The sequence below is a fragment of the Amia ocellicauda genome, chromosome 11 (assembly GCF_036373705.1).
Source record: "Amia ocellicauda isolate fAmiCal2 chromosome 11, fAmiCal2.hap1, whole genome shotgun sequence".
In the NCBI taxonomy this organism is placed as follows: Eukaryota; Metazoa; Chordata; class Actinopteri; order Amiiformes; family Amiidae; genus Amia; species Amia ocellicauda.
The window spans coordinates 18,582,537-18,600,919 of NC_089860.1; the positions used below are offsets into that span (position 1 = coordinate 18,582,537).

Here is an 18,383-nt window from a genome sequence, read left to right on the forward strand (position 1 = left end):
TATCAAACAACTAATGCTAATTTACCATAATTGCTGGTTCAGGGTCTACATGATAAATAAACACTTTCGCCTCCAATGCCATGTCAATTAATTTTAAAATGATACCTGGATATTAAACCATCTGGCTGATACCTTTCTTCACATTTTTCACAGGATGTTCATTTCATTTGGATTAGAAGCGGCAATTACAATTGCTTGTGTGAGTCATGCATCCCATTTTCTGAATGTGTAACCAGATCTATTTCCCATTCATGTGTATGCTTATTATTACTATTTTATTAGATTATAATTTTTTATCCCGCTGTTTAATTGTGCTTACATGATATTAGTAATTGAGTTATGACATGAAATGCTCTAGATGACACCTATTCTAAAACTGAGCTTTCAAGAACCTGCCCCACAATGAAACAATGCCTCACTTCAAATGCTGTATTTTGGAACTGGCTCATTATTTATTAGAAATAAAGACTATCTAGTAATATGTAATGCAATGTGCAATTTCACACACTACCTAAAACAAGCATGTAACCAAAAGTCAAAATATGAATCCAGCCTGGAAGTCTGCATAACACTGACTTCTATAATGAATTAATTGTAAATAGTTATGTATGTTGTATGTATGTATTATTATTATGTCAAAAATCGAATACGATGAAAAGTTACAATTTAGTTAAAGGTTGCTGTTACCCTGGAACCATTACCATTTACTGACACAATCTTAACATTTCTGAAAAGGCTTGAACAACAGTACAACTGAAATGTGATTTTTAATTCAAGCTTCGTCTCTACCTGCATGCATTTCCAAGGAACAGTGGGAAAGCAAAATATTAAGACACACAACTGCATTAAGATAGGCAGCTTCAAACTTCAGAGAATCCTGATTTCTCTATCAGACATTCGAGCGCCAGGGATTTGTGAAGTACATTCATCCTCGGGGTGCCCAAAATTTTTATTTAATTGAATGCTGTGTCTCACATTAACAAGGACATCTTAAACATCAAAGTTGCAGTATTATTGAAAGTAAAGTAAAATCAGAAACGTATTGTGCACAAAGAGTTATGTATTCAGACTGGACTTGGTGCTAACACCACTCTTTTTACATGAATAAGGAAATCAGCAGCGCTAAACCCAGGACAAGTTTGCAAAGTCTCACGTTTTCTTCCGTATGCAGCTGTAGTGGAAATCAGATGCACATACAGCAGATCATTGTTCTGAATCAATGTGAGGTTAATAAAGATCTGAGTCACTTTCAGCTGCATTTCTTCACATTATACAAGAGGTTACATTTTAGAGCAAAGATTTTTGTTTTTAATATACAAAGATTCAGACACCTATATTCTAATAATAATAACAAAAAAAATGAATATCATGCCCCCAAATACGCAAAGTTACTCAGAGTATTTGAATATGCTGCTTCCATTTTCATCACAGGGTGAATTGAGCCGTGAAGCATTACTACATCTGCGGCTTACGCATGAGGATTGAAAAAGGAAGTCAGCTGAAACAACAAAGCGTTGATGCCATGCCACCATAAAGCCTCTCCATCCACACTTTGATTAAAAGTGTCCTAGTTGGAGAGAAAACGTCTGTGACAGCCACACGAGAAGAAGAGAGGGTGGTGCGGGAGGGACGGGAATGGGGTCAGGGGACGAGGGATGGGGGAGTTGGGGAGGGAGCCAAGCAAAACGATGGGACATCCGAGGGCCGTCTAAAAGCCTTCTCCCTCAAACTCTGCATGAGAACGACACAAGCCTGGGCAGCGAGGAGGTAGCCAAGGAATGGAGCGGAGGATGACTAGGGAGAACACAGGACGGAGCTGTGCCGTAATGCTGTTGCATGGATGATTATGACCAGAGGGGCAGGGAAGGAGCAAAGACACTGGAGTTTCTGATGCTCAACATCATTACCTCTGCCTCCAGATGGCACTGTTGCTACATCACTGTTGCCTGGTAACCCTGTGCTCAATCCGTTGTTGATCACATGGCCCTCAGCCGGCTGCAGCTGCCAGTTCAGTCCTAGCAGGTTCATGGCTTAAGAGGAAATAAAAACATATAACAATTACTACTGTACTTTTGAGAACGGAGTCTGTCAGCACAGAGCAGAACACCAGACACTGTTTATCCAATTATACCACGTCCACAGGGACCCGATGCTATTCCAGAGATTTCATTATATCTTCTTCAAGTACTTCAATTTAATAAGGCAAAAGAAAACGTATATCAATTAATAGACTGAATTAGACAAAATGTTGCTGCCTCCATTGCTCTTTAGATGCCAACCCCTATGTTCAGGAGCATTACAAGCTTTTCTGGCCTACATTAAAATAAATAATAAAACTCCATGTACATTCCTATAAAATGCACACACAAAAAAAAAAAATCCATTCCTCTTCTCTGTACAGGAACAAAAAAACAAAGCAAAGAACAACAACAAGAAAACATTAAGATGCTTAATTAGAATTAAAGGAGTCTGCTTTTTCACCATTAACATGAAATTGCCATAATGCTTTTGTATATTATCAATTATGAGATTATGGAACTGTTGAAAGGTAATAACCCCAACTAATAGTCCCTAACCCCTGTAATACCGATTCCCGTTGTGCCTGGAGCAGTGAAAACTCACAAGGGAATAGAAACTGCAATAAAAAAGACTGATATATGAAGGTTTTTGCTCATACAGTACTTACTTTGGCTCTATTAGAGAAAGCTATTAAAATATGTTTAAATTAAGGACAAAAACAGGGGTAGCATGGGCTGTCAGACTGCACTCAGATCAGAACTGCCATCCCAGGCAAACCTCCCCACGGCACCGATGGAGTGACAAAACACGGGAGTTTGAATGTTTTACAAAAATCCAGATGACGTGACATCCCTGAAATGGCCTCGCTTTACATACTGTGATTTCTGTTATACTCTCCCCCTTCAAAGTCCATGGCAAGCTCAATGAGGGAACAGTTTCCATCTGATTGCAGCGAGTCACGGTGCCATTGTTGGTTGGGCAGACCCAGCATGGCTCCAAACTCAAGCAAAACTAAGGGCGCCTGAACCGCCCTGCCTCAACCGAGCGACAAACCCACTACACTACAAAAACAGCTACCTGAAACAGAAGTTTGCATGCTCTATGAGTTCATTTAATACACTGTGAGCCCTGTTACCTCGACACATTAGATATATGCCTTTGTGTGGCCTAAATGAATGGTTGAAAATTAAAGACAGACTCTAATGCACATTCCTTTGCCCTAAAAATCAATCAGAAGACGTGGAGTATGATACCCAGGGACAGGTATGTGGGTTTTTGTATTAAATAGTAACTTCCCCTCTACACTATTTAAACAGGTTTATTATATATTAACCACATGAGAACCACTATTTCATTTGATATGTTTGACAGCATCCTTTTTATAAATATCAGCATACAGTCAAATCATTATTTTGAGTTGCTTTTACATTGGTCCCAAGATCATGCCAGTCCATGAATGCAAACCAATGAAAGCATAGCAGGAGTAAATTGATGTCAGTTCTCCTTTGTGACACACACTCTTTCCTTTGAAAGATTGAAACGGGCACTGTGCGTCTCCCAGAAAGGCAGACGCTGGTCTCAGTGGAAGCCAATATCTTGTGCTGTACGTGACATTCTGTATGGCTCCCATTAGGAGTCCCCAGGTACCCGCTGATGCCAGGCTTAAGTGGTCTTGCTTTTCAATGACGACAACAAACTGAAAGCACCAGACAAGGGCGGATGATTCACTTGCTATGAAGCCTAGGGGCTGCTATTCATAATGTCTTTGGAGAAAGGAACTGTTTGGATTCGATACACAATTGCGACACACGAAAGAAAGCAAGGCTGGGCCTAGTAGGTACGTCTATAGGAGGTTACCTAGGAAACTGGGTAGTTACTATCACTAAAATTCATAAGACATTAAATCGGTATTGGATTGTTACAGCCTTCTTTTATCTGTAGTGGTTCAGGGGGGTTTTTCACTTGGCTCAATGGAGAAGGTAGGAAGAGAACTATGCAAATGTGTTATACTTCTTTAGGACAGCTAAAGAAAGACACAGTGGGAAGTTCCATACTCAAATGTCATTCGAGCTCTTTTATTGTGAGTCAAGTAGGTGCTCCAAAATAGAGTAGATGTTGCCAATTACATTTAAAAAAAAGAAGAAAAAAAGATGAAAGGTAATTATACGTCTCAGATATGTATTATTTCCTCGTGCGTAGGCAATGAAATGCTATGTAATCGTCACTGAGCACCTCTTTAGAGTTCAATTGTATACTGAAAAAAAAAAAATACAAAAAATGTTTCAGAACAACCAGGCTGTTAACAGATGGATAATATAATTTGCTACTGTACAATGCCCTCTGAAAAATGATTATGGAAATGCAGAACATAAGTGATAGACAAAGTGATTTCCTCCCCCCCCCCATCTTCTATATTTTCTAATTTGTAGCAAACACTGTTCAAATGTGTTTTGATTTTGTGCGTTTGATTGTGCTTAGTTTGTCATGTGTTCAAACGAGCTGTCCAGAAACCCAGCATCTCAACAGCAACGACACCGTAAAATAAACATCTCACAGCTGATGAAGAGGAAACGAGATCTGGAAGCATATGGCACCGACCCAACTAAATATCATTCTGCAATGGGGTCTTTAGATCAACTCTCTTAAAGTTGAATAATATGATATGCATCAGTGTGTCTGTCACTTTATCTTGAATTTTGTATTCCTTGTCACAACTACAGATAGGCCATGTTAGGACTCGATGATCCCGTTGCATTGCTCACCGCCATTCCAGGGTACAAACTCCCTACACATATGATCATATAATTGAGGGGAAAAAAAGGAAAAAGTGAGAGAAGATGCAAATGAAACAAAGTGCTTCTTTAAATATCTTTTCATAGACTTCACACTGCTCCCCTATCGGCCTGAATCTCAGTCGGGAAAATCAATTTGTCTTGTCAAATTCTATCTCTCACCACCAAGTGCATTCAAGGTCTGGAAGATAATAATTAAAAGCAGAAATGAATAGTCAAAAGAACCATTTCTTTTGTCTTCCAGAAAAAGCCGAGACTCACTACAGATATGCCTTTAAAGGTCAATCGTTTATCCCGCAATGGCAAAACACACAATATGGCAACAAGTTTTGAATCACCAACTTCTTCCAGGTATAGTGTTTAAAGTTAGGACCAAATATAGCAAAAGGAATCCTAACACATTTTTTCTTCCAGGAGAAAATGTCGGCAGGTGTCATATAGGTGTCAATCCAAAAACATATGACACTCATTCACACGATAATAATAATAATAATAATAATAATAATAATAATAATGATGATGATATATGGATGAAAAAAAAGACAATGATGATGACAAGATGAGTGCAAATTAAATTATATTAATAGATTCCACTCCGGTCTCTTCTTTCGTTCTGTGAGAAAGTTGGCTGTTACTCCTCAATATGGAGGTGGAGAAAAAAAACAACAACCCATAGCTCATTAGTTTCTAGCCCATGCAGTTTCATTTTTTAACCTGAACCGCCTGTGGTGTTTACATAATCAGCAAGTGCCTAAGATTGATGTGTCCTGGTAAGGGCGTGTGTGATTATCACCTCTCTTTAATTGAATCATGGAGAAGCTGGGAGGTGTGTGACAGTGCTTTATGACAGTAGTTCTCAACCCTGGCCTTTAAGTAGACCTTGCTACTAATTATCATTTCGTCAAGGAACTAAATGCTCCCTTAAAAGCAGGACTATTTTCTTACTGTGCGAGAGATTATCAGTATATGTTGTGCAAGCCATGTGGGAGGGGAATTTTCAAGCTGGAGGATACAAACTCAGAGAAAGATTAAAACAAATAGTACAATTTCACATTAAAGCTCTACTAAGCATGTGCTAAGCCTTACTTACAGAATTTGAGAAGCTGGTAAATATATCTAGAGCAAGTGAATATTACACATAAAATACACTAATTGCAGCTGGTTGTGTAGAGGAAAATAATAATTTAGTGTTTTTCTTTCGGCAATAAACCTGATAGATATAAAAATAAGGCTGACAGATACTGAAGGGAGAGATTATTTGACAGTGATTGATTAAATGTTGTTTAAATTAGAAGAAAGTGTTTAATGTACTAATGCACAGTGAAGTGTATTCTGTGAGGAGACATTTCAGAGTGTTTTAATGGTACAGTTCTCCACATATCAGTAAGAAAAATACCATTGAAAAAAAACTTTTAACATGCATGTTACTGTAAAAAGGGGAAATGAAAGTCAAAATGGAAACCCAAGGATGAGTTTTAGGAAAGGGGACAAAAGGAAAGTACAGAAAGCAAAGCACCCACTTTTATTTCCTGCCTTCACATAGTACGTACACTTTTATACATGAAGTCTACAGTATGCATGTGTTGCATCACTGGATTGCCGTGCAGCACAGCCTTTTCTTTATTTTAGATCTATTTAAAGAATAAATATCTTGAGAAAAGAACTACAGCATACGGTGAGACCAAGCTAGACTACGAATGAGAGCCCATCACAGCGTCGGTATATTATTCTCAGCAGACAGTCAAGAGGGAGAAGAAAACTTTTGTTTTTGGAACTTTGCACATCCTCTGCTGTATCAGAAAACCTTGGTATTTTTGGAAATCAGCAGGCTGTTATTTGGAAACTATTCAACTTTTGGCATGATTCCCCTTTGGTATACAAACTGTTTGGAGAGTTAGGAGCCTAAGGCAGACTTGCATATGTGTGTGTGTGTGTGAGTGCGTAAGAAAAATTACAACATTCTACCACTATATATATATATTTCTAATAACGGTTATAGTTTTGCTTGTATTCGAATATTGATAAATATTCTTCAGAAATATATTATTGACAAAGACAATTTAGTCAAGTTCGTAAAATGCTAAGGCAAACTATTTGTTTTTATGTTTTATTTTGCCTGAACTGAATATATCTGTATAATGTATAATGTGATATAACAATTGTCAATCACCCTGGATAAGGGTGTCTGCTAAGAAATCAAGTAATAATATATCTACTGTGTATATAATGGACCATTGCCATTTTAACATTTTGATCTTTTCTCATTATTCCATGCATACATCCACGCTTCTTTGTGTCATTAAAAATAAGTCAAATCTTTGCATTTAGTGACCAGGTTTCAGAGCCATAAGTGAGCGCTGGTAGTATGCATTGATCAAATACTTTTCTTTTGTTTCGGAAGGCCTCATTAGTAAACCGAGCATCAGCTAAATGTGGTACCAACACCAACGCACACTGAGAATTAGCCAGTGTGCCCACAGCTGTGCGAGACTCCGGTCTGTTGCACACATTTCAGTTTCCAGACTTTTCTTGACCAAAAGCCAAATAAAGGGAAATTGAAGGTTCATTTATAACTAAATAAGTGTGGAGTTTATTGTAACTCAAATGCTAGGTTGTCTTAACAAGTAGTTTATAGATTGTACTGGGCCATTTTGGGGATTAAGTACCTCATATCATGACCTCTTGTGTTATACGCTAAAATAAATTAGGGGACTTCAGTGACAGGGGATATATTTATCCAGGGACCTGGAAGTCAAACCAGGATGTAGCACAATAGCTAGACTAATTTCCATCAAAGAATGAATCATTGGAGGGAAATTCATTGTGTTATCTACAATGTGTGCCCATACGCCCTGCACCTCAATGCATGCCAACTTTTAATTCCCAGACAGATCAAAGCAAGCACCAAATGTGCCAAGCCATATGGCCCCTTAATGCATTTAGGGAGAGGAGGTGAGGGTTAAATATCCTGCCATTGAGGAATAGATCTTTAGGCTGAAAAGAACATTGATTTACAAGGTAAAATATACAATTTCTGTTTGCACTGCTGAAATATAGATTTATTGCACTGCCCCATTTTATTCCAGTATGATTTCAAGGCACAATCACTTTGCTTTTAGTTGGTTTTCTAGTTGAACTACCATGCTGAGCCCTATTTCTCCAACCCCCACTGACTGAATTAACTAAAATGGTGCCTTTAGGTGGTGAATGTGGCCCCAGGTATTTTACACAACAGAACTGCAATATAAATGATCCGGGCAAGACCATGCATAGCATTCCTCTAAGGATCTGCAAATGGAGTCAATTTTTCTGATGGAAAAAAGAGAACGAGCAAGCGCAGTTGTGATACTCTCTCTGATGAAATGGATGTTATTGTTGCAATGTTTAAGGATGAATGGCTCTCCTCCAAACAGGTTTCTGGGATTTATGTTTTAACCACTGTAACTTTCTCTCCTCTAGCTTTTAACCCTCGCAGAAAGAATGCTCATAATTTCAGACATAAAAGATGTATGAAATCGAACACTTTATATACAGCACACATGCTCTGTATTTATAATTCATATGCACTTTCATATATAATACATACATGTTGGTTTATATTCATATATGTGATGTCATGCATTATAAATGTCACACATAACTAAAGATGGATTCGAGGAATTCGAGGAAAATTATCAAACGAGATATAATTGGAACAATCTACAATGGTAGCAAAACTGTAATACTTTAGTTAGTAATTATTTTTTAAGATGCATTAATAAAAGTTTCATTTAGAGAGGGCAGAATATTTTATGAAAATATAATTAACCCAAGCGAATATATCAAGAAAAGCACCGACCCATTTGTATATCAAAGAATCAGAGAAGAAAGGAAATGCTGTGCGGCTTACACTTGTGAGACACTCCCTAGCAGGTCCTAGAGTACCGGTATATCTGTAACTGGAAGACAAATGTTTGAGTGTGGAAGAATAAGGGCAGGTAATTTACTGCTATCCAGTGTTCAATGTGTGTGTCTAAGCCAAAATCAATGTAATTAATTAATTAAAATGTAAGATTTTGATCTTGCATAATAAAAAGCCTATGGTTTTAGCTTGATGAAACCATCTGTAAGGGTAACACGTGGAACCTGGTTTCCATTGTTGTGTGAGACAATCCAGGAAGAAATGGGTTAATACAGTTTCATTATCTCACACTTCATGTGCTCAACCATATCTACTGTAGCATTATGTTAGGTGTATTTTGATAAGAGCATTTTAGCTCTGAGCTGAAGCACTGATCTAAGAAGACCTCTCCCCCCAAAGTTATCAGATTTCCTTAAAGTGTGGAACTGGTTTACATCAAAGTGACAGTTTTGGGAGGATGGCACCGAGAATAGGCCAAATAGTTTGGAGTCCTGCTGTGAGATGTCTGGAGAAAGGGGCCTGTAGGTAATAAAAACTCTTTGAAATGGATGAGAGCCGAAATCCCGACACAGAGCTACGAACCCGGGCCAACTGGCATTTCCCAAAGATGGCATGGATTGACATAAGTCATAAATCAAGCCCCCCTCCAATAGGACACTGGGGGCTGAAACCGAAATCCAATCTCAAAAACTCAAGAACCAATCACCTATGGATCTGACAGGCGTATAAAGGACAGCGCACGGCCTCTCTCTCTCTCTTTCTCTCTCTCTCTCACCTGAACCAGAAACTCGCTGCCACAGCTCAACCTGTAGCTCTGGTGCCAGAACCGGAACCAGAAAACAACCAAGTCTTTGCCGGCAACAGAAGAGTTAAACTGGGAGAAGGAGATTGAGCCGTACGAAGAATTCTTTTAAAGGACTTTATTAAATAAAGAACTTTACAGACTGCGCTGCCCGCCTGTGCCCACCTGATCAGTGGAGTTTTACAGCTGGACAATTGACTAAGTCGACTGTATACGAAAGTGTCAGTCATTTAAATAGCTATTAAGAAACGTGACCCTTGGAAACGAACAGGGCCCTGCTTTCCTTAAAGACTTTGTATTCAAGTAACTACGGTGGAAAAACCCTGCTTGCAAAGAAGATTTTGTGCACAACCTTGGAGCCTTCAAACCAGTGGAAAATCTGTTTGGAAAAGACTCTGTTTCGCGAAACACCAACTTCCAGGTGCATCGACTGAGTGGAAGTTCTTGGACAAAGCCGAACCGGACTGCCTTTGTTCCAAACCACACGGACCTCGTGCCGTGTGCTGTTATCTGAGCCCGAAGGCAGAGAGGCCTCTCTGCGACGAAGTTCAGATAAGTTTAACAGTTTGGAGTTTGTGATTCATGACATTTGAGAAATCAATTAGAAATGTTAATCTGTGATTCATAACTCTAGAATGTGTAATATCATTTAGTTTTCTTAAATATAAATGTGTGTTGCATTAAACTGTTTTGTTGATAATTTTAGAAATAAAATCTGTCAACGCCGAGAAATATCTTCTCATTCCTGTTTAACTGTTTAGTCTGAAATTGACACAAGTTAATAGACACCAGATTATAGGTGGCCCTGCCTATCCTTAATCATTGAATAATAATCAGTTAAGAGAAATTGTGGTAACAAGTAATGATAGGATCTTTCTCGGCACCTAAACGTAAATGAGACTGATATATATATAACAAGAAGTTACCTGACATAAATACTAACCTGCGTAGTTATTTAATGTCTGACTAACAATACTAATGAGAGACTCACCTTCGTCTTACTAACCGGTATTGTAGTCAATGTGTTTATAACCTTTTTTGTTTAACGATTTGTGTGTTATCATATGCGATCCCATGGTCTTTGATTTGGTCACGGAAGTGATTTGTCTTTGATTTGTTGATCTAGAGTTGAATTTTAATTAGTTTTTCCCTTTTGTATAATTAGTGTAGTGCTACATTTAGTCTTTGTTTTTGAATAAATTTGACAATTTATATCTTTGGAATTGGTGTCTGCGTCCAATTATTACAGAAATTGAGTTCTACAAGATTCCAGGATTCGTGATAAGGTGATACTATAAATTCACTTCTTTAATTGAAATGTATAAGTGTAGCTTACGCTACACTACTCTACTTAGAAGACTGAATGAAGCCAGTAAGGCATACAAACGGGTCTTTCTTCTAATGTGAATCAAAACTCTAAAGCAGTCTTTAGTCATTTTCATTATTCTAGTGCTACAACCTATTGTACACGGATAACTTTCATGGGATGAACCTGCAAAACATGTATCCAGTAACTAACAAATACATTTCAAGAGATGCCACTGCAGTAAGAAACAGAAATCTTAATAGAGTCCTTCTTTTGTAAGAAACCCTCAGACCTGGCCTTGACCACACATTTTATAGTTTGTTTCCCAGCAATGTAAAAAGGAATTGGCCAGTTTAGTTGGGTCATAATGAACAGGGTAAGTAATAGCATTACAGCTAAACACAGAAAACAAAAGCTGCTACTTTTTTACCTTTCAGTTTTTTTAAACAAAATGTAATGTGTTTTAGTTTTGCTGTAAGTATGGCAATGCTTAGTACGGGCACGCAAATTGTTATCTCTAATGTGCGTCTCTAAAGAGAGACAGTGAGTCAATTTCATTAAATAGACTACAGCTGCAACTTCTATGGGGGGCAATAATCAGACAGAACTATCAAGACAGCGGATTTTCGCAAAATGTTGCAGAAAACAAAATTAAGGTGTAAAGTACAAAAGTAAATACATTAGACAATTAAAAATCTATAAATGGATGAGGAGCGGAGTAACTGATATTACTTAAAAAGTATTTTTCCATACCTCTTCCAATCTCCCCTGGCCTTCTCAATAAATGCACATTAACTGTTTTAATTTACCACAAAATTAACAAGGCTGACCTCAATTAGATGACTAATTGTAATCTTAGATTCCACCAGTTTACTATCTAATTAGTTTACTGCTCACGCACACATACTTAGTCAACTCAGTGGTTGTGCACCTCTGATATAAACACAGGTCTGGAACACAAAGACAGTTGTCAGGATTAGACTATACCCACAATGCTTTGCCATTAACTACACTCATAATTCCATGCTAGCCAAATATTTTCATTCAATTATTTTGTTGACAGATAAGAAATGTCTTAAAGGGATTATTTTTATTTTTTCATAGCAGCCATTTTAGAATTGATTACAGTTACTGGCACAGGTCATTATGCCTGCCAGGAAAAAAAAAAAAAAGTAATTTAAGATGAAAATCTCACAATCCATAAAATTAGGTCATTAAGACACTGAGATACTGAATTCAGTATGTATTTGGTAAAAACTAAAATAAAATAATGCTATTTATAATTGGGTTTGTGTGCTAACTACAGGCTAACTTACAATTCTTCACAAAGTGATCATCTCCATAGGGAATACCTTTCACATTATCTAGTCCTGTGCAGGTCACCATTAGTTTATCTTGGGAGGGTAATGCAATTATGTAGCCTTTAGTCATTAACCTTGACAACTAATGGTGCAATACATTCAAAGTAAATTTGGTTCATACCTCTGATGAACATAGTGCTTGGGAAAGCTGCATTAAACCGAAGGAGTGTTCTCCATGCTGTGCTAGCTAATCCATTACCTCCAGTCTGATCTGAATTTCTCATAGCTTTCCCCTTTTGACCATTAGTGAGTCTAACACCACAAGCATCTGAACCAGTGAATTACAAGGGGTGCAGTGGTGTGGGTAGCTAAGGCAACGCCGACCAACTTGAGCCAACCCAACATCAGCAGATCTTGCCCAGCTGAGCGCCAACCTAGCCCTAGTCACAGTCTGAACCAGCGCTGTGTGGGGTTTAAAGGGTTTAAATTGTTTTCAGAGAGAAGGCTTTTAACAGTTAAAGCACTCAGGAGCCTATTTGACTACACTGTTTTTGTTAAATAAATAACCCGACACTTTGGCTGATCCTGAGAAGCAAATGTCCATAATATAAGCAGATAATAACACATGTTGGTTTAGTGAAAGTTGTTTGTTGACATTTTCAGTCACCGTTCAAGTCATTTTCAAACTTCTCTCTTTTCCCCACTCAACGACCTACTCATCCTGCTGTGCCTGTCAGAGCAATAACCCTCTAGGGAAGAAGTGGTGTATTCTTCAATGTAGAAGCAAAAATATCCAACTCATAAACCACACATACTTTATTTACATACAAACAGTACATATGCATGGCTCATTTCTCTCCTTCTAAGAGGAGGATACCCCTCTTTACCCATCTTTAAATCATCAATCTGTGGAGATGAGTTGAAATAAATGTATGATATCGCCATTTACCACAACCTGTGTCAATATTGTCCACTTTTAGATATGCTTCAGCAATTTCTTTTCCTCCTTAGTCGAAACAACAAATCTTACTTTTCTTTATAATAAAAATAATACATTGACATAAATAAATCTGAATAGACAGCTAAATACTATTAAATTATACATATACAAATTATATTAAACTGATTTATTTCTAAATCAAGCTTTGGCTGCTAAAACCTGAAAGAGATCAAATTGCAATGCTCTGTTTGTCTGATCTGTGCCACTGATCCAATATGTATTTTCCTTTCCTGGAGATTATAACCAGTTGCCATCTCTACAGTTCAAACAATTATTGTTCAGCAGAATTTCAAGCCATGGCAAAATCTCTGCGCAGCACGGTGAAATGATGAATGTTTAGGCAGTTATTTACATTCTAAACAGGTGTAAAGTGTTTCTGTGAAAATCCCTCCCCAGTTAAAATGGTATTGGCTCTGTTCTATTTCAATGTTACTCACTTTGTTTTAACAGACAGACTGCCTCAGGTCAGGATATCTAACCAATTAAAATACAAAGTAAATATTGAAATATTTGTGTAAAACTAACATCTTCTGAACTGTTTATCTGTTTCTCTGCAGCGTTCGAATGTAGTTTCCTTTCAACACATGCAGTTGTGCATCTGCATGTAAGATAACAAAAGGAAAGGATTGCGCTTGGAAATACCAAGCTTGAGAAAATTGAGGAAAATGACGGGAGGGATAGAGACAGCAGTATTTTTAAACAGGAGACAGACAGATAGACAGATGTCATAGTCATCTGATACAAGGAGTCCTGTGAGAGACCGACTGTCTTCCTGGAGGGCAAATTTGGTCTAGTTGCCTGAAGACATCAGCTAAGGGACCATGTAGTCCCACAGATCATTCTGGAGGGATATCAAACACCCTCAATAAAATGCATTTATATCTATCAGTGCATTTATAAATTATACAATTTTCTTCTTCTGAGGCCAAGGACTTCACTTTTATACAGTACTTGAAGCCATATATTCTATTGGGTTTTGTCAAGCCTCCTTAGCAATGCACTGTAAAATAAAAGTACTAATATTATTCATGCATTTTAAACAAGATTGGATGAAAAGTGTCCCTGTAATTTTAAAACCAAGGTGTTTTAAAGTCTGGCAGTTCTGTGGGTCTCTCTGAGTTGCTGCCGTGTGATTGAAATATTTTAAAAAACACTTTGGTTTTTGTTAGGGTTAGGGTTGCTGATGGCAGAGCTGCCAATAAGCCTGTGTGTGCTGTCAGACAGATGAGCCCCCCCCCCCACTCCGCCAGCTCTGCTCATGGGGACCACACTGTCTCCTTGGCCGCAGCCAGAAGGCCTGAACGACTTTGCAATTTTGGGAGCCATTTTCTTTTTCAGATTACCAGGGTTTGCATTTGCAGACTAACATTATCGTTCAAATCGAGCTCTGAAAACAGATCATGGGATACTGTGCACCAGAGCAGGTGCGCGGGACGACCATCAACAGAAGTCCAGGGAAGCCACGTCCCTTTGGGAGCTATTATTATTTCAGCTAACCAGGGCTGCATATGCAACCTAACATTCACTGCACTGCACTGGCATATTATGGTTGTGAATAAAGATATCTGAATATTATTTTGGTACAAATGAATTGCCATATCTTTAATAAACAGATTTGGATGTTTAAGAAAAAAATATATATAAAAAAGGAAACTCTGATAGATAAATGTATTTATGGATATAGATGAAGGAAAGAATAGTGTAATAGTTACATTTAGATTGTTTACAGAAGATAGTTTAATTTCCACCACAATTAAGTTTTGGTCAGGGCTAAGGTAAAGAATTTGGTTCAGGAAAATGTTTAATTTAAATCAGTAATAAGTTTATTATTTATTTATTGATGTATGATTTTATTTTTCTCAAGTGTTTCCCGTGGCACACCTGTTGGCTAACCGAAAAGCCGTGGCAAACTGGTGGTGAAAACTGTCCTTCAGTATCAGCACAGGATCAGTAAAGTTTGACTCTGTGTATGACTATACTGCAGTACAGGCCATGTTGATTTTATTAAGGTGTTATTTGTGGTTTCAGATCCACAGCCTCTATTAGCAATCACAAGTCAGTGGTGCATCATTAATTTCAAGTTTGACCCTTCAGGCATAGCTGGAGCGGACTTTGCAGTTTAAATGCAATAGCTTTGAAGTTCAACTACAAAGCTGCAAACAGGCCTGGAGGGCAGCAGAGAGCTCTGTGGGATGTAACCTGTTATTACAGATGTGGTCCAATTCCCTAAAGGAAGAGCTTCTGACAAAGTGTTAATGAACACAGCCAAGTCCCTACGGGAAGCCTTACTTAAGAGTGATGCAACTAACAAGTAATAAAGAGTAATTGTAAAGTAAAATTGCAAGGTAAACCAGTGACTCTGACACTGTATCCTGCTCTCCCAAAGCTTTGGTCAATGATGTCAGGAACTGTTGATGTAGTAAATAAAGAAGTGCCCGTCCCCAGGAGTCAGTCTCGTCATCTAGGCTGAACGAGCCTAGAACTCAGTTGAACGCTGATCATTAATTTCTTCTCAATTAGTCGCAATTGAAGCCCCTCCTACACACAGGTTGATGCAATCCAGTGTTTGGTAAACCAAGTTAGAGTCTATCCATGGCCACCTCAGATAAGACAAGATTTACACAGCCGCTGTAGTTTAAAATCACTGTCAGGGACAGAACGTAAGGCTATTAGAGACCATTCTTACAGTTTTTCAAGAAGTGGTAAAGGTGTAGTAGGCAGCATACCGTAGTGAAACCCTGCTTTGAAATGCACTGTTTAGGAAGGTGCAGAACACTATAACCGCACTCTTTCATGGACGCGATAAGCTCTTATATTCCCTCTCCAGCACCTTCAGGGTATCATGCATTTAAATTCCCTTCTCATTGTGCATTTCCGCAGCACTGTGACATCAAGCATGCACAGGCACGCTCCGGCGGCCGGGTCCTTGGGATTGTTTTCTCTCTGTTACAGATCCTGAGGTGAGCCGGCAGCGATGATAACACTGAGGAAGGAGAGCGAGGCTTCCCAGCAGCTGGAGGGTGGCCTTTTGAGAGGCTCCTTAACACCCTGTCCTTGTTTCTGTTGACCAAGTCCACACCGAACACAGATCACTTGCCTACGCCACATACAGGTCTGAACTGACCATCCAGAAGATGAAAGGCAGGCAGTTAAACCCAGCACAAAGGGAGGGATCTTTTGTGAATTTGTGCCGGCAGCTGAAGGAAGAACTACGGCAGGAGTTTACACTTTGAGGAAATGTTCATCTCTCAAATTTCTGTAATGGGGCTTGACATTCTGCCTTCTCAACATGTGTAAAATTGGCCTGGACATCACTTCTACTGCAAGCTACTTCATCGGGTGCCAGACAAAAGTTGCTTCGCATGTCTCATGTACTTTTAGACCTCAACTGAATACTTGCCAAAAAAAAAAAAAGATTATCAAATTCTAAGCATCTCTACACACATTTCTGAGAGCTTGACGAATATTTGTTATGTAAAGTGGTGTAAAGCATAAAACAGCTACTCCAACTCTTCCTGCATTCAATTTATCACGGGCACCGTGTCTGATGATGTAGATCTTTTTGAATTAAGTCACTGTGCCCACTTGCCCCTTCTAAGTCAATTTCATCACACTGCAGGGCCAACCTCTCCTAGGGCTGCAGCTGCATTGTCTTATTGCATGCGACATCAATGTGCCCTACAGCAGAAACCCAGAGCACTCGCCAGATGTCACCTCTGTTGTTATGTTTACTTTGTAATAATCCTAATCATGTACAAATTGAATAACCAAAGAAATCCTGATAGATCATCATTTTTACCCCAAACAATATTATGCCTCAGCAATGCTCAGTGCATGTAAAACAAATCCCAGCATGCCATTCTGCCTATATCCTTGCAAACGGAGAATTATTTCTGTGAGCGACACATCCTTCTTCTTTTGTTATTTTGAAAACAAATGTAAATTGAGTATCTGTAGGAATACATTCTACCTTCTGGACGAATGAACTTCAGCATTATTTCATTAATGCAAAGCTGTATCTGACCATTTCAAACTATTCTCTTATAATATCTGTAACATCATCATCACAATAATAATAATAATAATAATAATAATACAAACATCAGTATAAATTAAAAAATTGAAAACTTGTTAGTTTAGGTTTGAATAGTCCTCTTGTAAAAGCAGAGAATATACAACTAAGTAGATTACTAAAGGCCTATTTCACATACCCCAAAAATTAATTATTCTAATTTAAAATAACCACATGCTGAGTTGATGGATGTGCAATGGAGTAATTTGGAGTTAAAACAAATAACTTCCTACTCTGACAAACTGTTCTACTTCATACAGATAACAAACTCCAATGTTACCAAGACACATACAGTTTTAGAGTCATTGAACTTATTGTCTTAAGGTACTGTGATTACTGTGATTATTTTAAACAGGTTTTATATATATATATATATATATATATATATATATATATATATACACAAATGGTCTTTATAAATATGTAAAACTAATATCTAGATTTAAATGCCCTTAAACAGCTAACCAAAAACAGGGGATAATATATGATTCTAAACATGCAACATAAGGAAATATAATCCACCCCTATGCTCCGCTGGAAATTGACATTCGTCCTATATATCAATCTGGTTTCAGAATTCAGTCATGACTAAAATAACAAATAGCAAACACAGAAATCCAATCTGACATCTGGGAAAGGTTGTATGGATTTAAGCTTTCATAGCGTCATCCTCCATTATATTTCACCTACAGCAGATGATAATCAACAGTCTGTATCCAGATCACAGGCAAATCCATCCCAACACTTACGACCGCATAAGCAGTTCTAGTCTGAAAAACGTTTCATTTCTGCAAAACCCCGTTCTCATTAAGGGGCTCTTATCAGCTAGAACCGGAATCTCCCAGGCATTCTATAAAACGTTGAGGACCAATAGATAAACACATCATAATAATTATGATTAATATTAAACGAACCAACAAAAAAATCCTAACTAACACACAACGAACAAGAAACACCAGGGACTCACTGAAAATAGTTTCTTAACCTTGGTGGCTTGGCTTTACTCGTTTAAATTACAGCATATGTTCACTCCCCTGCTGTTTACTTCAGTTTAGGGACTGTTACACTACCATATAGTATCTTCACTAGCATTTATTATTAATTTATTTTAATCTAGAGTTTTTCTTTAACATACACAAATGCATTGTCAGATCTAATTTCACCCCTAATGATTTGTATGAGTATTTAGT

The 18,383-nt window shown here is 38.0% G+C and overlaps 1 protein-coding gene across 1 annotated transcript in view; it reads right to left on the reverse strand.

Annotated features, from left to right (window-relative positions):
• Positions 1–18,383, reverse strand: part of LOC136763088 (teneurin-2) — a 213,857-nt gene that overhangs the window by 71,351 nt on the left and 124,123 nt on the right. Inside the window, exon 5 of the mRNA XM_066716811.1 lies at positions 1,908–2,030. Coding sequence (XP_066572908.1) covers positions 1,908–2,030 — 123 coding nt within the window. The remainder of the gene's footprint in view (positions 1–1,907; positions 2,031–18,383) is intronic.